Consider the following 25,404-nt stretch of genomic DNA (forward strand, 5'->3'; position numbering starts at 1 on the left):
CCTGGCTCAACGCAGCGCCCGCCGCTGCCGCCGGCCCGCGGACCCGCAGCCAATCAGCGCCGCCGGGGGCCGGCGGTGCCCGGGCTCGCAGCCAATCAGCGCAGCCCGAGCCCGGCGCCCCAGTTCCTGCTGGCCGCCCATTGGCCGAGCCTCCGGGTGGGCGGGGCCGGGCGCGGCGCCCGGGGGTCCCGTCGGTGCCGGCCCCTCCTGCCCGCCCGGGTCCCCGGCGGGGCAAGAAGGGGGAAAAAACCCCTAAAACCCCCTAAACCCGCCCAGATCGGGTGTACAAACTTGGCCGTGGCCGTGCGCTTCTATCCTTCAATATAACAATAATTCAATCCCTCCTGAGCCGCGCCCCTGGAGGAGGAAGCTTTATTCCAGCGGGGAGCCCCCCGGTCCCGCACCTGCCCGCACATCCCTGCTCCCGGGGGGCTCCCAGCCCGCTGGCATCCCCCGGGAATTCCTCCCGACAAGCCAGCCCGTCCCCTCCACACACCATCTCTCCGGGCTGGCCGCTCTCAGAGTTCCTGGGACAGCGGGAAAACTTAATTTCCCCCTTAAAAAAAAAGTAGAAAATTTGCAAAAATAAATTAAAAAAAAAAAAAAAAGGGAGCGTGGAGGGGACGTGGAGAGAAGTTTGTTGCCGGGGGGTTCCCGCGGGGGCAGCGCGGGGGCGGCCGGAGCGCCCGGCCGGTCCCCTCCTCAGGCTCCGCCTCCCCCGGGCTTATGACACTGGAACCTCCTTAAGTTGCGTCTCGCCACAGCTGTCTGTAAGCACTGAGCCGGCTGGCGCCATCCTGCTCCTTTCAGAAAGAATGCCTTCCCTGTAAAAAAAAAAAAAAAAAAAAAAAGAGAAAGGAAAAAAAAAAAGATTTAAAAAAAAAAAAAAAGGGAGAGGGAGAGAAAGAGGAGGAAAAAAAAATAGGGAAAAAAAATAGTGCGAGCGAGCACAATCTGATCTGATCAAGCACTTTCAGCTTCATCCCTCCTGGGTCACATACTGCTTCTCCACCAAGGTTTGTGCGGAATTTCTTGAGCAACTTGTCGCTTTTAAAATTTTTCTTTTTCCTCCCTCTCCCCACCCTCCTTTTCTCCTCGCTCCTTCCTTTCACCCCCACTCTCTTCTCCCGTGGCTTTACCCCTTCCCTCCCTTCTCTTTTCCCCCCATTCCCCCCTTTCTCGGTTGCATAATAATTAATGAGCAATCAAAGTGACTCTGGGCTGCGCAGCAGCGAATGGCACAAGTTCTCACCGGCTTAAGCCACTGGAGCTTCTCAGGTGCAAATGGAACAAATCAAAAAATAAACAAACAGCCGCGGCGACCAAAAAAAAAAAAAAAAGAAAAAGAAAAAAGCCAAAAAACACCCCCAAACTCGAGGAAAAGTAAGAGCTGGGCGGTAGGAACGCGGTGGGAGCTGCTGGGCTCCGCTCCGAGCCGGGAGAGAGCGAAAGAGAAAGAGGCGCTGGGAGAGGTGGGTCCAGGGCAGAGCAGGCGCTTCCCAGGGATGGCTGCCGAGGGATGGGATGGGTTTGCTCCTGCCTAAAAAGTCAGGTGCTAAAGTTCAGAACTTCTCAAGTACGTTTCTCTCCCTGCCTCTCCCTCTCGCTCTCTCTCTCTCTGCTCCTTCCCTTTCCTCTTTCTCGTTACAGGTGATCAAAGAAGAGAAACATCTGCAACAGAGCGGAAGAAACGAGGGGATCTCGCTTCGTAGAGAAATTTTTCCCCCGAGATTTTTTTTTTGTTTTCCTTTTTTTTCTCCCTTTTTATTTTATTATATCCCCCTTTTTTTTTTTTTTTTTTTGGAATCGATCGTTTATCACCATACCCCCAACTCTCCCTCCACTTTAAACCAAACCTAACCAGAAACATCCCCAAACCCGCCGAGCACTTTTTCCCCGCCCTGCACAACTCCGGCAGCGTCTCCCGCTCCGATCTCAAGAAGCCCTCCGCGCCTTGCTGAGGAGGAGGAGGAGGAGGAGGAAGAGCAGCGGCAGAAGATGGAGGTCTCCACGGACCAGCCGCGGTGGGTGAGCCACCACCACCCGGCCGTGCTCAATGGGCAGCACCCGGACTCGCATCACCCCTCGCTTGGCCATACCTACATGGACCCCACGCAGTATCCTCTCGCCGAGGAAGTGGATGTACTTTTTAATATCGACGGACAAGGCAACCCCGTCCCGCCGTATTACGGCAACTCCGTGAGAGCCACGGTGCAGCGGTACCCCACGGCCCACCACGGTGAGTGTCCGTCTGTCCCCGCCGGGCCCCGGCTCCCACGGCCGCCCCCGGTCGCTCCTGCCCCGGGGCCGGGGGCTCCGCGCTGCCCCGAGCCCCCGCTGCTGTCGGGCAGACCCTGTCCTGCCGGCGGGGAAGCTACGTCACGGGTGGATTTTGGGGTTGGCTTATTGGAAATAAATAAAAATTCAGGCTTCCTTCCTTCCTTTCTTTCTTTCACTTTCTTTTTTTTTTTTAATTTTTTATTCTTTCTTTCTTTCTTTCTTTCTTTCTTTCTTTCTTTCTTTCTTTCTTTCTCTCTTTCTTTCTTTCTCTCTTTCTTTCTCTCTTTCTCTCTTTCTCTCTTTCTTTCCTTCTTTCCTCCCTTCTTCTCTTCTTTCCCTCTTTCTTGCTTTCTTTCTCTCTCTCTCTTTCTTTCATCCTCTCTTTTCATCTCACATTCCTCTTCCCTCTCTCCTTTCCTTTTTGCTCGCCTTCCTCCTATTTCTCTCTTTTTCATCTTCCTCTTGATTTCTTCCTCTTGCCCCCTTCTCTTCCGCTTTGGTTTGTCCCCCCTCTCTTTAATTAGGCTAACAGTTAGTGTTTTCATACTGTGTTTAGTTTTTGCACGATTGAGCTGCTCTGGGGAAGCAAAGCAAGCTGGAGAGCAGGGGTGTGAAAATGACCCCGCTGTCCTCACGCTTGGGCTATTTAATTCACACTTGGTGAGCTTGTTAGGCTTGGGACGAAAGTTTTGCACACATACCCAGGGCAGCACCATGGCGTGGGTTTAAAATAAGAAAGAAACTAAAAAAATATATATAGCCCGTGGTGTAATTCGGTATCAGACCTGGTGCGTTGTTCTGAGGGTCCTGCAGGAAGGTAATGATCCACAATGTGAATCTTGTTCCTGGGTCACAGCTCTCAGAAAGGAGGGGAAATACCTGGGGCCGATGGGGCCCAGGTCCACGGGGGGATGAGTACTTTGGAGCCATCTTTTGTGAAGAAGTGGAGAGGTTCAGTATTTATAGCTGGAGTTTACCTGGATGGTTTAAAAAATAAGGAAAGAAATTCAAAAAGGAAAAAAAGGAGGGAAAGGAGCAGAGGGTGGTTAGTGAAGCCGGACAGTGATCTCTGTTGTGGCAAAATCTGAGGTTTGCAGTGGAAATAACCCCAAAATCATGGAGAAAATGGGATGAGCGGAGTGGAGATGGAGACGAGCGGGTTCAGGAGGGCTGCTCCCAGCCCTCAGCAACTTGTTGAGTGTGAGCCTGCATTAGGCTCCGCTCAGTAACTGCATTGTTCTGCTATTAGTCCCTTTAAAACAATTATTTTTAAGGATCAGCAGCCTTTGTCCTTTCTTTCTTTTCTTCCCTTTTCATTTCTTTTTTTTTTTTTTCCCAATATATCAGCAGAAAGTGGAAATGCGGTCTCTCTGATCTAGCCTGAATATTATTTACTATGCTACTTCCTGGAGAAGATAATGAATCTTGACCCTTTCTATTCGTATAACCCACCTTCCCTTCCTTTTGAGCAGCGACTTTCAGTATTGTTCACGAGTGCCTGGTATGGTGAAAACCAGTTTGGAGCTTTTCTAGACACCCAGGAGCTCCCTATGCAAACACATGTGCCCACCCTGTAACTATCCGTGGCTCTATACATCCGTGTTTGCATCTCTCCTTCTGTATGTTCAGCAGTCTCTACACACATATCACAATTCCTACAGAGGTTAAGGATCTCTGGGTGTCAGAGACTTTCCAGGGCTTTCTCATCACACACAAACTTGCTCCCTTCCAATTGAATAACTGTGTTTTCCATCTTACAGCCAGTCGCTCAAGTTGCTGTGGATTTGGATAGATTCAATTCTTAGGATGGATTTTTCTATTTGTTTAGCAAGGGACGAAAAGAATTTAAAATATTAGGTACAAGCCCTTAGGAACAGTTAAAACCGAAGGGGAAAAGATTTGACTGCAGAAATCTAGTTGATTGTTTTTTTCCCCACAAAGTCCAGGTCTGTATTTTAAAAGACAAGAGAAGTGTCCCTTGTCACAAAAAGGGTATGGAGTGTTTCTTTTGAGGCAGCTGGTACCCTCTGCGTGTGCCATATCATCACGAAAAAGCCCTCTAACGTTTCTGTGCAGTCTCGTGGAAGAAGAAAAGACAAACTGAGTGGTTTGCAAAGTTTATCAGCCCTGTTGCAAAGGTCATTATCATGTCTGTGGGCATTTTCTGGTCTTCTTCGTTTGACCAGAGAATTCCCAGGGTTTATAGCTCACGGCTCTGTTTGGGAAATAATTTTCCAGCTAAGGAAATAAAATATTTCTTCAGTCGAGACTAGGCAATTTCACGCAGGATCTTTGCTTCAAAGTCTTCGTGGGATTGCCTGGAAAACGGAGAGAGTGAAGCAGAGCTCGCCAAATCCCGTGTCCCAGAGCTGGCACCCTGCTTGGAGGGTCCCGACCCCAAAACCCGTTCCTCAACAGGACCGGAGCTGCCACCCCGTGCTCTTGTAGCTTTTAAAATTTAATTTTTAATGAGGAACGGGGTTTCCCATCAGATGTAATTTTCCTTGCTCCCCTCGCATGCTGAGCTCTTTGGGAAGGACGAGGGGTGGTGGTGGGGGAAGCACGTCCCGGGACCCCCACGGGGGGCTTTGCCAGGGTGGCAGAGGGATGTGACCGACGTGTCTCCGTGTTTTCTCCGAGCAGGGAGCCAGGTGTGCCGCCCCCCGCTGCTGCACGGCTCGCTGCCCTGGCTGGACGGGAGCAAGGCGCTGAGCAGCCATCACAGCGCTTCCCCCTGGAACCTCAGCCCCTTCTCCAAGACCTCCATCCATCACAGCTCACCGGGACCCCTTTCCGTCTACCCACCCGCCTCCTCTTCCACTTTATCCGCCGGCCACTCCAGCCCGCACCTCTTCACCTTCCCGCCGACCCCTCCTAAAGATGTGTCCCCGGATCCGTCCATCTCCACCCCCGGCTCCACCGGCTCCACCCGGCAGGACGAGAAGGAATGCATCAAATACCAGGTGTCCCTGGCCGATACCATGAAGCTGGAGTCCTCTCACTCTCGGAGCAGCATGGCCTCTTTAGGAGGAGCCACCTCCTCCGCTCATCACCCCATCACTACCTACCCACCGTATGTCCCAGAATATGGCTCTGGACTTTTTCCCCCCAGTAGCCTCTTAGGAGGATCGCCAACCGGCTTTGGGTGTAAATCGCGACCAAAAGCACGGTCAAGCACAGGTAGGGCTTTTGGCTTCTTCATCCCCGTTGCTCGGGAGAGGAAGCTGAAGGGGGGAAAAGTGGGGGGCGAAGGGCTGGGGCAGAGGCCTCGCTCCCCCCGCACGCAGGACATGTGCTCAGGCACCCGTGTGATGAGCAGCAGGGGCTGCAGCCCTCGTGGGGGACGCACACGACGCTTCACCTTCGCCACAGGTTGCTCTGCTAGGTTTATAACCGAATTCCCTCTCGTCCAACCCTGGCTGGGGATAGAACCAGGCCCAGGAACCCAAACCACCCACCCGGTGCCGCGGGGCTCCGGTCCCGGGGGCGACCCGGCCCCTCCAGCGCCCACGGTGCGCTCAGCTGCGGCGCCCGGGGAGGAAGCGAAACCGAGGGAACCGCAGCATTAGTGATCTCTCTGTATTTTAATAATGGTGCTAAATCCCGGCCAACTTCCCCCGCCCGCCCTCCGCCTCGCTCTTCCCAGGGCCTCTTCCCATGCGGCGCCCGGGGATGCGGGGAGGGTTTTCCCCGGGGCGGTGCGGAGAGTTCGCCCACGCAGCCCCCAGCCCCAGTCAGCGCCGTGCCGGGGGGTTCGGATCACCCACAAGGACAGTCCCCAGAAGTGTCCCCCTGGCCGCCTTTCCCGGGGGAGCTGGGGGGCCCCGGCTCTGTGCGCTCCCCGCGGGATGGGCTGCGAGGGAGCTCCGGCTCCTGACGGCTGAACGCGCCGGGCTTGGACGTCGGTGTGCACGGAGGGGTGGGAGAGAGCCCAGGGGAGTGTGTTTGTGTGCAGAGGAAAGGGCGATTAGTCAAAACTCTTTTTCCCCCTTTTATTTTTATTTTTTTTTTTCTTCTCTATTTTGTTTTTCCGAGGAGGCTGCTGCGGGGTTGCCTGGCATGAATGAGATCAGTTTTCAGGGTTTTTCCAGGGTGACATTTACTCTGTCTGTCTGAGCAGGGACTGTCTCTATTTAGCTGATATGTTTGAGCTAATCCAATTATTTTCAGACTGCTGCACGCGACAGTTGCATTGTTTATCCAGCGCCAGGAACTTTAATAGAGTCCGGATGCGGTTAGAGTGACAAAAAAACCCAGACCTGTATGTTTTGTACATGAAAGCAGGAGAGAGAGAGAGAGATGGGGTGAAACAAAAGAGAGGGACAGAGACTCAAACAGCCCGGGACCGGCTGCCCCGTTTAACCGGAGGGGAACAAAACGACCTGGGTATTAACGGGACCAGCTCCCCGCCTGGCCCCAGTACGGACCGGGTGCTATGTCCGGAGTAGGGACCGGTTTATTGTTGCCCCGGGCGGTGCTGAGCATCCCCCGGCCGCCCCGGCGCCCGCCGAGCCGCCGCTCCCGCCGGGGCACCCACCGGCTGCGCGGTATTTTCAAACCGTCTCGGCCCCCCTCCACCCTCCCCTCTTGTTTTCCTTTCGCCACTTTCTGTTACTTTACCTTCTAGAAAGAGACATCTGCGGTTCGTGATAAACCAACCCCAGCAGCAACACCTATTTTTTTTTCTTTCTCTCTTTTTTTTTTTTTCCCCTTTAGAAGTTGATCTTAGCGAGCTAGGACCTCTCAGACAAAGAGGGTTAGAGCTGGAGGAAAAGAAGGACGGGGGTGATTTTGCAGGATAAAAGAGGGAGAAGCGGCTGCAAATGTATTTTTTTGTTGTTGTAGTTGCTGGGGAGGTGTGAGAGAAGAGGGGTTCAGTGCGAAGGCTCTGGAAAAACGGTTGCCGTTTGTGGTTAGGGCACGGATGCCTCTTTCTCGAAGGCAGCACGGGCTGGGGCAGCGGGGAGCCGGCGCTGTGCTGAGCTGGCTCTGCTCTGCTCTGCCCGGCTGAGGTCTGCCGCTGCTCTCAGGTGGGCCACCGCTGACTTCGGTACAAAAAAACTTCCCCCACTAAACCAAAGTCGCAACAAAAAAACCCTCAACCCTCTGAAAGTAGCTGAGAGGCAGGGGCTTCACCCTCCCAGTTCCCTCCTCAAAGCTGGGGAGTGGAGACCTGGGGGAGATTATCCCACTGCAATGGCCAGGGAGAGGATAAAGAGATGCCCAAAAAGAAGGAGAAGAAGGAGGGAAAGAACTTACGAGGCAGGCTTGGGGCTGTTTGCTATCCCAGATAGCCAGGATGGACCATCAGGCTGCAGATGTGGTGGGGAAACCAGAGGGGCTACTGAAAGTTTTGGGTGGTGGAAGCTTAATTTCCAAATAATCAATAGCAGATATTGTCAGAGCTGTTCTGCATTGGAGCTGGGGAGATGTTTTGGGGGTTATCTGTGATTATTTTGAGGGTCCTTGATGTGGTTTGACCTGAGGCCAGAGGAAGAGCCCTCCAGGCTCATGAACGCCCCTGGGAGCTGGAAGAGTGCTCAAGGAGTGACACTGGGGTCCTCATACACATCAGAAAGGGGGTCATGGACTTAAATTCTGTACCCATTATTTTGGCTGTAGAGGGCTGGAGGCTTCTTGCAAAACCTGCCAAGGTTCCTCTTGGCAGGTATGGAAACATGGGGTCTCCAGAGTTGTAGAAGCCCTTAATCCAGAGGTGAGGGGAAATTGTCAGCCTCCCCCACTCCCCCAAAGAGACCCGTGGGAGGAGTGAGAGCTTCTTTGGGGAGTCCCTTGAGGCACCATGGCATTCGGGTTGTCATTGTCACCATCCCTCTCCCCTGCTGCTGGGACACAGGCCTGATGCTGCCTGTGGAGTTGTGCTGGGGAGGGGAACAGGGTCAGAGCCCACCAGACTGTGCCAGGGACATGGTTCAGTCATGGACCCTTTTTTGGAAATCCTGAGCTTTGGGGGCACTGCAGGGTCTGGCATGGCTGGGTGTCTGGGGAGGTTGTGGGGTTTTTTTGGGGGAGGGGGGGGCTTTTCCCAGCCCCTTTTGTCTCTGCTTTCCCTAAGTGAACCGTGTGCTCTCTTCTTTCCAGAAGGCAGGGAGTGTGTAAATTGTGGGGCTACCTCAACCCCTCTGTGGAGAAGGGACGGCACTGGGCACTATTTGTGTAACGCCTGTGGACTCTACCACAAAATGAACGGGCAGAACCGGCCCCTGATCAAACCCAAGAGAAGACTGGTGAGTCTCCTTCTACTTTATTCTTCTTTTTCTGCAGCTTTTGCTTCCTATCTGCAGCTCGGGATGGACAGGGAACCTCGGCCAGCTCCCACTGGTCCCATTATGTCTGAAGGCTGGGAGGGAGGGATGCTTGGAGAGATGGTCCCAGCTGCTGTGGGCCTCAGTTGTCTGATCCTCTTGCAAACTGCAAAACAGGTTTAAAAATCGAGGTCCAGGGCTTCTTGCAAACCAGAAGGGAGTTTTCAACTCCACACGATGCTTCTGGATGGTGACCCAAGGACAGTGACATTTTCCAGGGCCTAAGGGCAGGATAATAATTTCCTAGTGACCAAAGAGATTATCAGGAATACAGGATTTCTCCTGGGCTCTCCAAACTTCTGCCCTCCACTTCTTAATGTGTCTCTATCCCCCTTGGCTGGTGGTGTTATGGAGAAGGGACCCAAATTGGATCCCAGGTGTCACTGGGGTGTTGCTGGTCCTGCAAAGAGCTGGAACCATCAGTTCCTGGTGCCACTGGCACCTGGTGTGGTCATTTAAGTCTGTGCCATCTGGGTCTCAAATGGTGTCACAAGGACTCAAGGCAGAGAGGATGGTGAGCGTGCAGAGCCAAGCCTGTGCCCAGGCTACAGAAGCTGGAGGAAGATGAAATGAGTGGGTGAATGTTTGAAATAGTAGTTACAAGACTGGTGACTGTTGTAAGCCCAGGCAATACGTTACAGCATCCCCAGCAATCTGCTCATGCATTTCCCTGTAAGCCACAAAAAGGTCTGGAAGCTGTGGGCATGGCTAATAAATGTGTTAAAGTGTATTTGGCAAATAATCAGGCAGACCACAAGGGGAAAAAATATATCAAGTGGGGGGAAAAAATGATGGTCCCTGCTTGGGAAGTTATTGAATGTTTCGAATCGAGGCACGTTTGGTTTTGTCAGGATTAAAGACGTGGAAGGGCTCCTGGGGGCTGCTCAAAATGTGGAGGAAAGGTGGCTCTTGCCTCTCTGTGAATTTCTGAGCTGATGGATGGACCTGGCCAGTTTGCTGAGGCTTGTGCCCGGCATGGCCAGACCCTGCAAGCGGGACAAGGCTGGTTCATTCGTGTTCCCCTTGAAGGTGCTCACAGCTCTTAGGTCGGGATCAGCCTCCTCACCTGTGAGACACCCATAAAATGGTATCACCTTTGCTCCCTCTGGCTCTGGGAAGCATTTGCAGGGTACATTCCCAGGAGGGACTATGCTCTGAGGGGCATCAGCAATAACTCTGTCTGGCCATGTGAGTTTTGGGGAAGATGTGGGTTTGCTCCTCTACCCCACCAAACTTCCTGCGTGTGAAACCTCTCCGTGCCCTCCTGTACAAGCTTTTCCCGTATAGGAAAAGGTTTGTCTCTCTCATCTTTCATAGCCTTGTTAGAAAAGAGGAAAAGCTTTCTAGGGAGGGAAGTACAGGCTGGAATTTTGATTTTTTTGGGCAGCTCTCTTGTTCTCTTCTCCTCCCCCCCCCTGCGGCCCTTCTGTCTTAAACACACAGCCCTCGTTTTCTTTATTTTTTTTTTCCTCGTTCTCTCTCTATGTGTAAAGTTAACTTCCTAGGAAAAAGCTGCCGGATATCTGAGCCCTGGAGATAACTCCTAAACAACAGCTCCGTTTCCCCAGTCCAAACACACAGGAGCTTGAGCATATCCAAACAAGCAGAGGGGGAGACAGAATAGGAAAGCGGCTGGAAAGAGGGGGAGAGCTTTCAAAAAGTGTCTGATGGAACCACGAAAGAATGTCCCGAGTCACCCTGAGCCCGGCACATGTAAAATGAACTATATAAATAAATACATAGTAAAAGGTCATTCTTGGGGAAAAAAAAAAAAAAAGGAGGAAGAAAGAAAAGAAGTAAAGAGAGACCTTGTCTTGCATTATCGCTCCAATCTTTGGGCATTTTAGTTAAAGTTACAAAAAGTTCCCCTTCTTTAAATGTGGCCTTTGCTAAATGTGAAATTTGATTTTTCTACTTCCCCCGTCCCCCACCCCCAGCAGTGCCTGGGAAAAAGAAAAAAAAAAAGAGAAACATCCCTAATGCTGTTTGCACCTATATTTATTTCCCTTGCTAACCTTCGAAAAAAAAATATTAGTCAGAAGGCACCAGAGCTGGGTTTGCGTTTGCACTTTCTGTGCCTGGATGTGGACGTGCCTGTAGCTGAGGCTGGACTGGATCTCTCCTTCTGTGCAGACAGGCGGACTGGGCAAGGCTGTGGATGGAGGCTCAGGATCCAGCTCCTTCCCTCTGCCACAAGGTTCCTGGGTTACCTCGGGCTGGTTTCATAGGCTCTGATCACAGATGCACTGAAACTTGATGGGTGGGAGAGAGGAGGCACAGAAATTCTTAGCCGCTGAGAAGCCAGCCCAAGCCTTGTTAAACTCAATGGGTGTCTTTGTGAAGGCGTCCTTTAGGTGACAGGGAAGGAGTCTTGCTGGCTGAGGGGGCCCAGACAGCTCTGCTTTATCATGAAGGGGAAGGTGGAAGACCTGAGATGGTCCCAAGGGGATCAAGAACAGGCAGGTGGTACCACACCATCACTGCCTAAAGTCTTCAGCCCTCCTGGAGGCCATTCCTGTCCCTGTCACAGGCAGTGGCAGCCCCATCGCTGCAGAGATAAAATCTTCCTTTAGTTTTTCTCCTATTCCCTGCCCATGCAGATGCAGAGCTCTCCGTTTCCATGTCAAGCCAAGCTGGTTTTGGAAGGATTACAGCCAATTTCTCAGCAGGCCCATGCACACGCAATCTTATTTTAGGAAAATGATGCTTGGAGCTTTGTGGGTAAATGCAGACACTGAAAATGCCCCTTAATTAAGCATCTTTATTAGTACTTGGTTCCACCAGCCTCCTCAATTTCACCTTTTCATCACTGCTAGCGCTTCTGAAGTTGTGCCTTTGCTCACCAGCAGCTGTGCCATGGGCTGTGGTCCTGTAGATGATATGGGGCAGCTAATTAGTCATCCCATTACTGCCATGGCCAGGCCCCCAGTCGTTGATGAGAGTCAGTGGGTGCCATTGCTGGGAGCTTTACAATAGCGTTATTATTCATTGTTTCCTGCCCGCTGCCTGTGTCTCCGGTAGGAGTTGGTACAGCATAAAAGGTGCAGCCTGGGACCGAAAGAGCTTAAAATACTCAGCTAATGATGCTGATTTTTTTGCAAGTGAAACACAGTAGTTGGAAATAGTTTAAGAGAAGACAGTAGATGTTGTGATTTATTTGCTTATTTAATGTCAGAATTTGTTTGAAGGCAGCGAGGTGGTGACCAGGCGTGTCTTTTGAACGCGCTTGCTGTAAGAGAAATTACGGCGAGTGCTGTGTAGAAACCCCAAATATCTTCAAAGGGGATGTTTCCCCTGTGTGGGCTGAGCCAAATATCACTGGTTTTTAGAAATTTCCTTAGGCTTGATTTTTGGGTCTGATAAAGGCAAAGCTGCCACCAAGAGACTCAATCCAGCCTTTTGCCCCTCCAAGCCACGCGCGCCGAGTGTCAGGAGTTGGGGGGGCAGAGAGCTGCAGACTCTTCTCCAGCTCTTGAGTGAGAACCTGGCTTTTCAAGCTGTTGTCTCCTTGCTGCCTTTGGGACACATTCATTATTTCATCATTCTGGTGATTCTGAAGGTAGCCCAGTTTGGGTCCATGGCGTGGTCAGGAGGTGTGCATGCAACACACACCTCTGCTTTTCATGGTGGGATGTTTCATCTTCTCTGCTGGCCCTGGGATTTTTTCAAGTCCCATGTGCTGTCCCCCCACTCCTGCTTGTCACCAGCACAGAGAAGTCAGCTAAAGGCCTCCTTGGGACTGGCTTGGTTCAGAGTAGTTTATGGTCAGGAAAAATGGAACTATCCCTATGGGCAGCCTGAGAGAGCCACTTGCTGTCGGATAAGCCACTTTGTGATGCTTCCTAGTGCTCATGGGCATTGTCTTATTTATTTTTTAGACAGTCCTTTTTGTCTAATTAAAAGAATAAAAAAATCCTCCCCTATCTAAAGCAAAACCAACCCGTCCTCTCTCCACCTACGCCGCATTCAATTATGATTAAAATTGCAACATGACCTAACAAGAGTTGGTATTAATGCTAAGGCTGTGCCAGTGTCCATGTTTGCATTTTGGGTTTGTTGTACGGTATCCAAAGATGCGGTATTTTCTTTTTCTTTTTTTTTTTTTTAAATGTTGGATGTGCTACAGTGTGCGGCTGTGTGGGGTGAGGGGTAAATTTGAAACAGTAAGAGCACAAAAGAGAGCATTAAAGGCTCAGTTCTGCAAGGTGCCAAGCATTGCTATGATCTGGCAAATCGCTTAAGCACATGTTTTAACTTTAAGCACATGAGCAGTTCCATTGAAAGCAATGCATCGGGATGAAATCAGAGCTCTGGGACCATGTCATATTGATGAAGAATAGATAGGATGGGGATCTAAAGGTCTTTTTTTTTTTTTTTCGGAGCTGTAGGCATTTGCACACACGCAAGCACGCATACGCGCTCACACAGCAGTCTGAAAGCTCCTGTTCCTCCTTCAGAGGCAGAAGCACAGTTTGCTTGCTAAAGTTGCAGTTTTTAAATGATAAGTACAAATTTACGCATGTGAAAGGAGAGCAACTTTACTAAATTTGACTTTGTTAAGTCATTATTACAGTTAACAAAAAACCTTCTGTATACACTTTACCACGTAGATTTTTTCTCTTGTTCCTACCCCTTTATGAAACGGTAAATTCTTCTTTCAGGCTTGTTACCAATCCTTAAATAAACATGAAGGTTTGGGCTGAGAAAAGGGTGTAATTAAAAAGTTGGGATTCTTGCTCCTTGCCACGGTGTTATTTCCGATCTGGAGCCTGTCTCCTTTGAAGCTGAGCTGAGTTTACGGGACCGGGCTGCGCTTGCGGTCGGCCCGGCGAGCAGCTGCCCACCCTGGTCTCACCCGGCGCTCGCTGGAGCCGGAGTGACTCACGCCCTTGACTCCAGCAATTGTCAGTTCAGGCCCTGACTGCAGAATTAGACCCCTGGGGGGTCTGGGAGAATTAAGATGGAAAGACATGTTGGCATTTAAATAACATTTTCCCCTCTGGAATGGGCTGTGCCAGCGCTGCTAATTTTGATGAGTTCTATCAGAGGTTTAGCACTCACTTTTAGGATGCCCTTTGGCACCTGATTCAGTTCACATATAATTTGGGATTAAAGTACCTTGGGGATTTTTTTTCACAATTATTATTTGTTCTCACAAGTCAGTTTCTGGAGGCCTCTGCTGATGTGCGTCAGTCTTGCAGGGTTGATGTTTTCTTTCTCAGAAATTTTGCTGATTGCATTTTTTTTTTTTTTTTTTAACACGAGTGTTTTTCTCTTCCTCTCCTTCTCTTTCCCTCCTTCCCACAGTCTGCAGCCAGGAGGGCGGGCACGTCCTGTGCAAACTGTCAGACCACCACTACCACCCTGTGGAGGAGAAATGCCAACGGCGATCCCGTCTGTAATGCCTGTGGGCTCTACTACAAGCTGCACAATGTAAGTGTGTCTGGAATACTCAATAATGGGGCCTCAGCTTTGGTGCTCAGTGATCCAAACTCTTCCTTAACATGAGGATTTCCAGTCTTGAGTGGTGCCGAGACCTCTGTTATCTCTTTGGGGACCTTGGGGTTTGGAGCGATGAGTCGTCAGCCTCTCTATCTAACTTGGGGAGGTATAAAACAAGGCTGTCCATGGGTAATGTTAGAGCTTTTCCTTGCCTGAGCCAAGAAAGGAGGGGTGGGTCAACACAGAGAGACATTATCTGCTGCTGATTGGGCTCAGAGAGTTGGAAAAGACAACACACTGTCCTGCAAGCCGATACCCCTCCTATGCGTAGCTTGGTTCCTCCAGCAAATACAAACTCTGGAAAAAAAGAAATACGTGCCAGAAACTATTTAGATCATTTTTGGGTTTGTGGCTGCCTTGTCCTGTCCCCAAAGATGATTTATTTAGGCCCTGTGTTTGTGCTGGTTGATGCAAACGAGTCCCAAACCAAAAAAGGACTCGATTTAGTTAGCGGGTTGCAGAGTCTGCTCAACCTGTGATGTGAATTTCAAAGCATCTGTCATGGAAGGGAAGGAGAAATGAAATGAAATGAAATGTAATGGTTGGCAGATTTAATCTAATATCTCCATGCAAAGCCAGCTTGCAGGAACCAGGGATATGTGCCCCAGGGAAAGAGCTAAAGGGACCTGAAAAGTCTTCTACTGAATAATACTGCTAATAAAGGAGACTTAAGGCTACTCCTGCTTCTCTCATTCCATGTGTGGCATTGGAATAATTATTATGTCAAAAGAAGGAAAAGACTTCAAATTTCTCTGCTTTGATATATATTTTTTTTCCACTAGTGGTTGATTGCTTTGTGTTTGGTTTGGAAATCTGGGGCTATGTTTTCCCCTTATGTCCACCCATGGAAACACATCAAAGACATATCGGGTTTCATGGGGCGTCCAACCCTGGTGGTATCTCAGTCCCTTCCATTTGTTATTTCAAACTGTTTGGTTTCTTAGGATGAGTAAACAAGTTTGGATTAAGTAGGGAAAAAAACCCCAGCAAACAACCAGGCTAATTTTTCACCTGTTTCATGGGAGGCATCTCTCTTGGAAAAAAGGAAAATGTGTTTACCTTTAGTGGGCAGGTGTCTCAGCGTGCTTTGAGTCTGATGTAGCAAGTAAAGCTTGTCATCAAACTCTCAGTGTGATCACTGCAAACACACAGGGTTGGACACAGAGTGAAAACTCTCAGAATATCACGAGAAAATATTTTGTTTGCTATTTCCTTGGCAAGGAGGGATCAAGGTCGGCCAGCTTCGCTGAGCGGGTGATCTGTGCTTGTGCTCTGTTTCCATTTTGGCCTTGTAGCCACCAATGGGAGGACTTAAATCAGGGAGTTTGGGAAACCTCTAAGGAGCTGCTCCTCCTGCAGCCAGCAAAGCCCTTTGAAGAAAATAGGCTCTTCTCAGCTGATGCTGATGTATACCTGTGTTTTAATGGGGTGACTTCTACCCTTGAAGACGGTGTAGTTCCTCCCCATGCCTGCAAAAGATGGCAGGATGATGAGTTACGATGTGCCCGATTCCATTGTAGACATCTGACTGGAGAAAACTCCTCCTGAAGTGTTTAGAATGGTGTCTGAGTGCTGAGGTTCTCCAGAAACGTGCCTGCAAGAGCTTATCCTTTTCATTTTTGCACTAAGACTGCAAACCTAGTTGGCCTGAATTGACCTCTAGATCCAGTGTTTAGGGAAACGCCGATCCAGCTGTGAAATTTGTGACATGGGGCAGGCCTTGAGCACATTGGAACCGTTTTCACATTCATTAAAAACACCAACAGCTGCTTAAAAGCTCAGCACAGCTACTTACCAAAGTCAAGTAGTATCTTGCCTTATGAGCAACGCCATTAATGGATCCTGCTTAAATGAAACCCCCAGAGGACTGCGCTCCTGTGTGCAGCAAAATAACCAGGCAATGATACTAAAAACCAGATATGAGTGGGTAGATCCTTTAGAAAAAAATATCTTAAAGTACTTACCAAAGTATTTAGTAAATTATTTAGTATTTAGTGAAGTATTTACTAAAGTATTTAGTTATGACTGTGGTGAGAAGTGTGGTCCTGCTCTCTGTGTGCGTATTATCTTGTGATTTCCATCAGGAGAAGGGTCAGAAATAGAGAGGCTGATTGCAGCATGTCCCTCCCAAGCAGCTGTCAGCATGGATGTTGTGCCAGTGCCAGTGGAAGGTCTTTGGATGCTTGGTAGTCGACTCAACCCTGTTTCAGGCTAGACTGTAGCAAATTCCTCTCTGCTGTTTTATCCACCCCCACTCCCCATTTTTTCTTTTCTTTAGGTTTAATGAAATTTTCTGGGACCTTAACATCATTAGGCTATTTTAATGGATTGATCTGCAGTTGAAACTTACCCAGATTTTATGTCCACACCGGGAATGATTGCAGTGAAAAGGCGAATTTTTTTCCATGGTGTTAATTTTTTCATGGAGCTATATCAGTTTGTCTTACTGTTGATTCCCACAGCTTAAGCAAACCCATTTGTCAGTAGGATATAAGCAATAATCATAATAGTCTTGGGGTGCATTTAGTGAAGCTGTTGGCATTCCTCCCACTGACTTCAACAAGAGCTGGCTCCATTAACACCAGTATTAACAATGACTAATATTTCACATTGATACGGTGCCTTTCATCCCGTGGCATCCCAGAGTGCTTTCTAAGATACAGCCAGCCTGGAAGATTAACCCAACGTTGTAATGACTATGTCTGAAGGATAAATCCACTTCACTGACAGGACCTTATTGAGGTCAATGGCAAAATCCCATTGTCTTCAGTCAGAGCAAGATCAGGCCTATAATGGTTAAGACTATCCCCTGGATTTGATCTGTTGAATATGAGGTTCTCATCCTTGTTATTTTAGTCCTTAGAAGAGGGATGAGCCTTCACACACTTCAGCGATGGGTGGGAGTGTACCTTGCTGGAGGTGCACAGCAGGCTGGCCTGAGCCCACAGAAGTGAGTGATTTGCCATTATTTTTGGTAAAATTCATCACAAAAGGCCCCTTTCACAATACCCTCAAGCAGGCCTATCTGTCCCGAGAGCAGAGCAGTCAGTATTTTGCATATGATAAAACAAAGAGCATAATTCCTGCCCATAATTAATTGGCTCCATCTGAAATTAATGAATTTCATATACATGCGTTGGGCTGGTTTAATTTTAATTTAGCATGTGTTTGTCATTTTTATCAGAATGAATTTTCACGGAGAAGGTCTTCCCTCCGGGTCTTTCAATTTCTCTACCCCAGAAACAGAGATGGGTCCTTAGCTTTGATGTTTTGGGGACCACTTTTACCCTGCTGTGACTGGCCTTTGAAGTCACTGGAAAAAATTTCCAGCTCGCTGCTTTGATTGTGCTGGTTCCTGACATTTATCTGAGACTTTATCTGTTTGGCTCTCGGGTTAGTTACCTGCTCGGAGTGTGAGACCATTTACACTGGGATAATGTGGCCAGCCAGCTTGCATGGCAGCTCTGACCCCAGCTGTGGGGCTGGCCATGGCTTTGTCACCATCCTGACACTGAGCTGGTGTTGCCATCCTTGAGTTTCACAGCAAATTATGGCCTGGGCCATCCTGTTCTTAGAGATTGAGTGAAACAGGAGTGATGTTGCTTTGGGGAAGTGTTCACTGTCCTGTGGGACATGACATCAAGCAAAGGTCAGGACCCTGTACTCGTTCCAAGACCCAGAACAGTCCCAGTCCCACCACCAGGCTTATGTCACTTTGTCACAGTCAGCTGCCAAGCTTGAAACTTTGCTGCTTCAACTGGAAATTGGTTCTGGCTGCCCCTGAGCCTTTGTATCGTGATACAGATCCTGATTTGAAGCTGGTGGGGCAGGGGCTGTGTGTGCCTCCCCAGATCTGAGCTGGATTTGTCAGGAATTGGCACTTCCTGGCCTCCTCTGATGTTGCTGCCTGGTGGGGCTCACCTGGGACTTCTCCCTGGCTTTGAACCTGGGCAACACATCCCTGTTAAAAACTTAAAACAGGCCAGGCAAAGCTTTCCAATCCCAGTCTGGAGCAAAGGGCCATCCCTGTGTGTGCCTCCTCATTCCCTCAGTGAGGACAGAAAGCCAGAGAAGTGGGTTATGTTGTGTTTAGAACCCACAATATTTTAAATTTTGCTCGTTGCTGCTGCAGAGCTGTCGTTGGGCTGCTCATGGGCAGATTCTTCCTTCCTACCTTTAGCTGTTGGCAAGCAGGGCTGCTCTCTCCAGCTCCCTTAATCCAGAGGCAGAGGAATCAGCCTTTTATTCACTCATTTTTAGGTGAGGTGAAGGCTCTTGTCACTGCTGGTAAAAAGAGCCTGGGGTCACAAATTCAGACTGGAATGACAAACTCTGGGATGCCTAAACCAGAGATGAGCCTGGTCCTTCCTCTGCCCATAATTCCATCTTTGCATGTAACAGGGAGCTATTTTATCCTGGCCTTCCTGGGGAGAGAAATCCAGGAATGATTCTCATGCTGTGAAAAGGGACCAGAAAGGGGCTGACGGAGCAACAAGTGAAACTTTGCTGTGATCTGGAAGAAGGGAATGCTTTGTTCCTTGTGATTATTTAAGGTCTTATGGACAAAGAGATGCTCAGGACCTTTGCAGGGACATCTTTTCATTGTCCTTCACACATCCTGGTGGACACTGGATCCATTTTTTGTCCCTTTTGCAGAATGTCCATTAGCACCATCACATTTATTAGGAAAAATGGTTCAGCCTCAGGGTGATTTGCTGCCTTCTGCTACAGGTGAAATCCTGCAGAGGAGTCAGAGAAAGACCCATTTACATTCCCAAACACAGATTTTTAAGTTTGTTTAGGGACACTGGAGGCATAGATCCCTTCCCAAGGGTGGTTTGAGGGAGTTTCATGTCACCTGTGCTAGTGCATGTTGTGACGCTGGCTCTCTATGCAGTACAGAATGACAAAATCATGGAATATTCTGAGTTGGAAGAGACCCACTAGAATCAGCAAACTCCAACCCCTGGCCCTGCACAGGACAGCCTCAAGTAATAAGAATAATAAGAATTTCCTACAGGGCGTCCAAAAGATCTTTTGCTACCATTTCCTAACTCTGATGGATGCATGGATGATAATTTCTGCTGTGTAGTTTCAGAAGGAAAATTTAATGTTTATTTTACCTACTGATACATTTGTATGCATGTAGAAAATGCTTTGCTGATCAGCACTGATACCTGTTTTAGCTCCCCCTAAAAAAACCCCTGCCTTTAGAAATAAAACCAGATTAGCTAAAGAAAACCAGAGGAAAATCTTTGGAAAGAAGAAAAACAAGACAAAAACCTGTGCCTTTTGTGGAGAGTTGCCCAGCTTCCTAAAGGAGCTGTGAAAGCCTGAGACCCCTCACAGCACTGAAATCCCAGCAGTTCTTGCTGCTAATGGTTTTAGATCAGACAGGAAGCCTCAGGGTGAGACGGTGTCTGTGGGGAATATTTCCAGGAGGTAATGATTGGTTTCATACCTAAACACAATGCAATTACCTAATGTGCAGATAGTTGAAATTTTTCAGCTGCTGTGAATTATTCGGGTATGTTTTGCTCCTGTGTGGCTCTGCCAGCAATTTTCTGTCGTCTTGTCTTCAGAAATTTCAACTGAGCTTGGGATTTCCTGGAGGAATCTGAATTTTGGGATGGAAATGGAGAGGTTGGGTAGCGCATGGTGTGTACAGGGGAGGAGGGGGGCTGTGACCAGCTGGTCCTGCTGGGCTGGGGCATGGGGTACACGGACCCCATGGTGATTTGGGGAGAAGGGATGGAAGCACAAAAAAATAATTGATTTTTGTTTAGATTAACAGACCCCTGACTATGAAGAAAGAAGGAATTCAGACCAGAAACCGAAAGATGTCTAGCAAATCCAAAAAGTGCAAAAAGGTCCATGACAACCTCGAAGACTTTCCCAAGAGCAGCTCCTTTAACCCTGCAGCCCTCTCCAGACACATGTCCTCCATCAGCCACATTTCACCTTTCAGTCACTCCAGCCACATGCTGACCACACCGACACCGATGCATCCTCCATCCAGCCTCTCCTTTGGACCTCACCACCCCTCCAGTATGGTCACTGCCATGGGTTAGCAAGAGACTCCCCTGCTGAATGCTTACAGTCTCAAAATGAGATTTACTTTATATACTACTTGCATTTTTGCAGGCGTGTGGTTATGGGTCTGACGTCCCGAATCAAATGGGAGAGGGGAAAAAAAAAAAAGAGTTAAAAAAAATTTAAAAAAATAAAGGGTTATTTGAAGGCGTAAAAGAGAGAGAGAGAAAAAAATTAAAAATGCAGAAAAAAACTACAAAAAGCACAAAAAAAGGAAAAAAAAAGAAAAAAAGAGAAAAAAAGTAAAAAAAAAAAGTTTTAAAAAAGTGATGTTTGCCACTTTTTAAAGGAACTCACTATGGCGTCTATGTATTCTTACCCACTGAATCTGGATACCATTTGTGAATAAGCCATTCAGAACTTGCATTCCCTATTGGACAGGATCTCTAGTGCTGTGAAAAAATAAAATAAAATAAAATAAAAAACGCTGAACATTGCATATAACTTATATTGTAAGAAATACTGTACATTTGAGGAAGACTTTATTGCATCTGAGGAGCTGTAAAGAAAAAGGCATGAAGGACTCCGAGAGAATTTTTTTTAAAGGAAAAGAAAAAAAAAAAAGAAGATGGGAGGACAATTTAAAAACCAGAAAAACAAACAATGCAGACCAAGAGGAAACGCGGTCTTATGAACAAATGGACCAACTGCCAGTCATGTCTTCTCCTTTTATTTTATTTTATTTTTTTTTGTTGGTTTTTATTTTGGTTTCTTTGTTTTTTTTTGTTGTTGTTGTTTCTGGGGAGGGGGAGGGGGCTGGCTAGAACGGTTTTGATGATGCATTAACTAACTAACTAACTAAATAACTAAATAAATAAAAGCTGTAGGGAGATCATTCATTTTGGGCCATGGGCCCTTTACATAGGAAGTACCAATGGTGTCAGGCAATCAGTGTTAACATGCGGACATTGCCAACAAGGGGGTTTCAGATAGCCATTCTCCAGGTCTACACGCATTGTATACAAGTTCCTGTAATTGTTGTTTGTATGTATAATTCAACGCACCAAAATAAGAAAGATGTAGATTTATTTCATCCTATTATACAGACTGAATGGTTGTACAAATTTATTTACTGCTAGTGATAAGACCTGCTCTTTTATTTTTTTTTTTGTTTTGTTTTCATATTTTTTCCTCTTTTTTTTTTTTTTTGGAGAATAAACTAGATTAAATTCTGTTGACTTAACAGTGTTTTGTGCTTGGGGGTGGGGAAAAGAATATTTTTCTTTCTTTATTAATTTTTCTTAGCATTTTTTTGGATGGTATTTATGACATAGTTACCACGGGTACGGGAATGTCTGTCTCTGCGCTCATGCTGACAGCCAAAGCAATGTTTGCAGTGGCTTGAGAAAAAAAAAAAAAAGATAAATCACAGAACAAAGGAAAAAAACCCTCAAAAATAAATGGACTGCATGTTAGTGTAACCCCACTGTCCGGTGTGTGCTCCCTGTCCCTTGAATTGCAGCCCAGCCGCTGCCCCTGCGGGATTTTGGGCTCCCAGGTGGGATGGGTCCCTTTGGGTCTCAGGCAATCATTACCAAAGTGGTGTTGAGGACAATTTGGGGCTGGGATAAGTGCAAAGGTGCAGCAGGGTCCTTATGATCCTGCCTTTGAAAAAAGCAAAGGTTTTGGACAGGAGCTGGAAAAGCACCTTCTGCTCTGTCCCATTGGGTACTCAGTGATAGATCAAGCGAGTGACAGTTGAGATCTTGATGTGGAATCAGGATGGACCAGATCTGCCCTTCTCTTGGAGGAATGAGCAGAATCAATTGTGAAAAGCTGGATTTGATGAGAGAGGAAAATTCACTAATATTCAAAGGCCATTAACCAGTCCTGTCCTGCAAGAACTCTCTTTGAAACAGTGCAATTTTAATTATTATTGCTATTGATGACAGCAGAGTTTGGCTTTATTGTTTCATTTCTGGTGGTTTAATCCTTAGGAATCCATCCTTCCTTTAGTTCTCAGAGCTTACTCATCCAGCTTTTTATACTATCATAAGGACTGGGAGTTCACCTTCCAAATGAAGGGTTAAACTTCTTATCAAACCACTCCATTTGCTGGAGATTTAAGCTCAGTGTGATAAGACAGAGGTTACCAAGGCTGTGAGAAAATGCTTGAAAAATCCCAAACAAAAATACAACCCCCAAATGTAGAAAACCTCAAAAGACATGACCTGCAAATTATTTTTATATTTTTAATGCTGAGTGAAATATTTCACCCAGAAATATGTGTACCCCTGCCTTTCAGTGCCAGGTGGATGGAAAAATACCATCCCATCTGTCACAGCTGTTTGAACTCACTTTCTCTTGGGTGATCTTGGAGGGGGGGTAACGGTGGCATGGTCAAATCTGCTGCTGCAGGATGGTTCACACCAGCGAGGGTTTTTCATGTAAGGAATAAAACACTTCAAAACTTTCAGGATGATTATACAGATGTAGATAGTTGGTGGTTTGGGAATGGGGGAGGAGGGGCAGAGGACTGACTTTTATTTGGGGTCTTTCTCCCCTGTTTCAAAATGAACCTGGTTAAAGTATGCCTACCATAAAGGAGGATTTGGCAGATGGAAGCAGAACAGGCAGTAATTGTTTTGTGATGTTGCATATTCTTTCCTTTCTTCTCTGTTGACAAAAATGTGTGAAAAAAAAAAGTCAGAACAAATGATACACATTTAAAATCTTATGTTAATCACCTTTCTGCTTTCTCAATGAATATTTTAAGCATAAAGACTAAATGTTGAAATAAAACAGAGTGAAGAATTACCGAGATGCAAATGGAGATCTTGTTGGCTCCTAATTAATCATCTGTGAATTATAAAGCTATTTTCAATTAGCCTGACAAATCAAAGGAAATAATCATCTTTGCTGATATTAAGCTTGAGAGATTATTATTTTTTAATTCGCAATGCTACAACCTTTCCCTCCTTTCACTCATCAACAGATTGCAGTTGGACTAAAATATTGATTCCAGGACCTCAGCAATGGCAAAAATTAGAGGAGGATTTGCATGGCAGAATTTTGTAGTCAGCAATTATTGTTTTTTTTTTTTTTTTCCCAATTGCTTTAGATGGAGCTGCCTCCTGAGTTTCTCTCTCTAACTCCTTTTTCCTCAAAAGTTCTTGAAATACCTTCTTGCAGTTTCCTTCTGATGTTGTTTCACAGGTCTTAGGGGCATTGAGTGAAATGAAGCAGGATTGGGGCCAGCCCAGAGAATGAGCATCCTGCAAAGGACACAAACGGAGACACTCTGTCTGCATATCCTCTAGGAAATATATACATTTTGTCTAGAGACTTCTTACATCAATTATCTTATATTTCAATGTCAGGAGGAGGATGAACAGAATCCCTAAGATCACATCCCCCCAACTACCACATAAGATGCTAAAGTAACATTAGTGTTCTATCAATTTCTCAATTAATTTTTATTTTTTAAAATTGCATTCTCTTTGAGCAAATTTTAATGTCTTGAAGAGTTTTGCTTGTGTGTTTGTACTTATGCTCTGCTTTGTTTTGTTTGCTTGGGTGGGTTTTTATTCCTTCTTTTTTTTCTCTCTGATGACTAAAATCTGGTTTACAGAACAGGCTGAGAACTGTTCTTGGGCAAACACCTTGTGAATGGCTACTCTGCCTTTCTTCATTGCTGGGATTGCAGGGAAGAGCTGATGATGGGCAGGTTGGAGCAGGAAAACCCTCTGAGTCATGGCTCCACTTTGGTAATCTATATTGTGCAGAAAACACCATGGAAGTCATTAGTGGGGTCAAGTCTTGTGGTCTTTTTGCAAGCAAAATTCCTTTTGGGAATTTGAGTGAGTAATAGCTGTTGTGCCGCTGTGTCTGTTGCAGATGCATTTTACTCCGAGCAGAAATCCACTGAAATCAGTGGAAAGATTCCTAGTGAGTAATGCAACAAGACTTGAATCAAGACATCCTATGTATTATTTGCAACATTCTCACCTTGATTTACCCAGCCTACAGTGGAGGAGGCTGAGGAGAGGCCTCACAGCAGCGTACAGCTTCCTCCCCCAGAGGGGATGTGCAGCGGCAGGAACTGATGTCTCCTCTCTGGTGGATGACACGACCTGAGGGCATGGCCTGAAGCTGAGTCAGGGCAGGTTTAGGCTGGATATTAGAAAAAGATTCTACACTCAGATGGTGTTTGGGCAATGAAGAGCCTCCCCAGTGGTCACAGCACCAACCCTGACAGAGCTCAAGGAGTGTTTGGACAATGCCCTCAAGGCACATGGTGTGACTCCTGGGGCTGGGAGTTGGACTCAATGATTCTTGTGGGTCCCCTCCAGCTCAGGATATTCTAAGATTACCAGGATCTCGGTTAATATTTTAGCTCTACTGTTCCCTTAGTGGTACACACAGTGCACACAGCTGTTGTGATATTGAAGGGATATTTTTAAGATTACCAGCTTCAGTTCTTTGAGGTTGAAGAAAATAGAAATATTGCAATTAGCGCAGTCTGCAAACTTTTAATTTTTATCCTGTGCTTTTGAATCACAAGTTGACTTAGGATGCATCTAGACTTGCATTTAGGTTCAGATTAGCAATGTGCTTTTAAAGAGATTTCCTCCAAGGTGGTAGTTCTACCTTGGAGTGAGGAGATTTTACCTTGGGCTCATGAAGAATGAATAACCTTGGATGTCTCCCTACTACACTCATGGCAACTCAGGCCTCAGGGCCAGAATAAAACTACACTGAAGTCACCCCCAAAATATGGTTTTTGAGTCCTCAGCATGGGTTGTTTCCCCCTCCAGAATCACTTGTATTTCTAAAGTCCACAGACTCTTAGACAACAAGTTCTCATACTCCTTTTTGGTCACTGAGACTCTTGGTTCACTCAAGACTGGTTTTAATCTGGGGAAGAATCAGGGTGGGTGATGAAGGGACAAGAGGGAACCTGTTTTGTTTTTTGTAAAGCTTAAGAGGTGTTTGGTATTACAAACCAAATGAAGTTCTTATTGAAAAACCCTGTAAAGTAAGCCTTGAAAATGTCCTATTTACTCCTTCTATAGAGGTTCTATATGGCATTGGAAAACTCAGCCCAGTCTTGTCACATGGAAACAGATACTAAATATCTGATCATCTTTAAGATGCCAAATTTCATACCCTGAACTCTGCTTTGTGGGTGCAGAACTCTCAGTGGCATCTAAAGCCAGAGAGTCTCATGCCTGTATTTATCCTTCAGAATATCAAATATCAA

General features: G+C 47.1%; 1 protein-coding gene across 2 annotated transcripts; it reads left to right on the forward strand.

Annotated features, from left to right (window-relative positions):
- The first annotated feature begins 320 nt into the window (after nt 1-320).
- Nucleotides 321-21,379, forward strand: GATA3 (GATA binding protein 3). 2 transcript variants are annotated; one of them, XM_084205496.1, is made up of 6 exons: nt 321-1,016; nt 1,651-2,239; nt 4,924-5,460; nt 8,383-8,528; nt 13,914-14,039; nt 19,895-21,379. In XM_084205496.1, exons 2-6 carry the CDS (start codon nt 1,999-2,001, stop codon nt 20,177-20,179), a joined length of 1,335 nt encoding a protein of 444 aa, XP_084061622.1. In that variant the 5' UTR covers nt 321-1,016; nt 1,651-1,998; the 3' UTR covers nt 20,180-21,379. The 2 variants fall into 2 exon arrangements, with proteins under 2 accessions (XP_084061622.1, XP_084061623.1); XM_084205497.1 differs by having other exon boundaries at nt 8,386-8,528.
- Nucleotides 21,380-25,404: the final 4,025 nt, after the last annotated feature.

This window comes from Fringilla coelebs (assembly GCF_963513975.1).
Source record: "Fringilla coelebs genome assembly, chromosome: 5".
Lineage (NCBI taxonomy): Eukaryota > Metazoa > Chordata > Aves > Passeriformes > Fringillidae > Fringilla > Fringilla coelebs.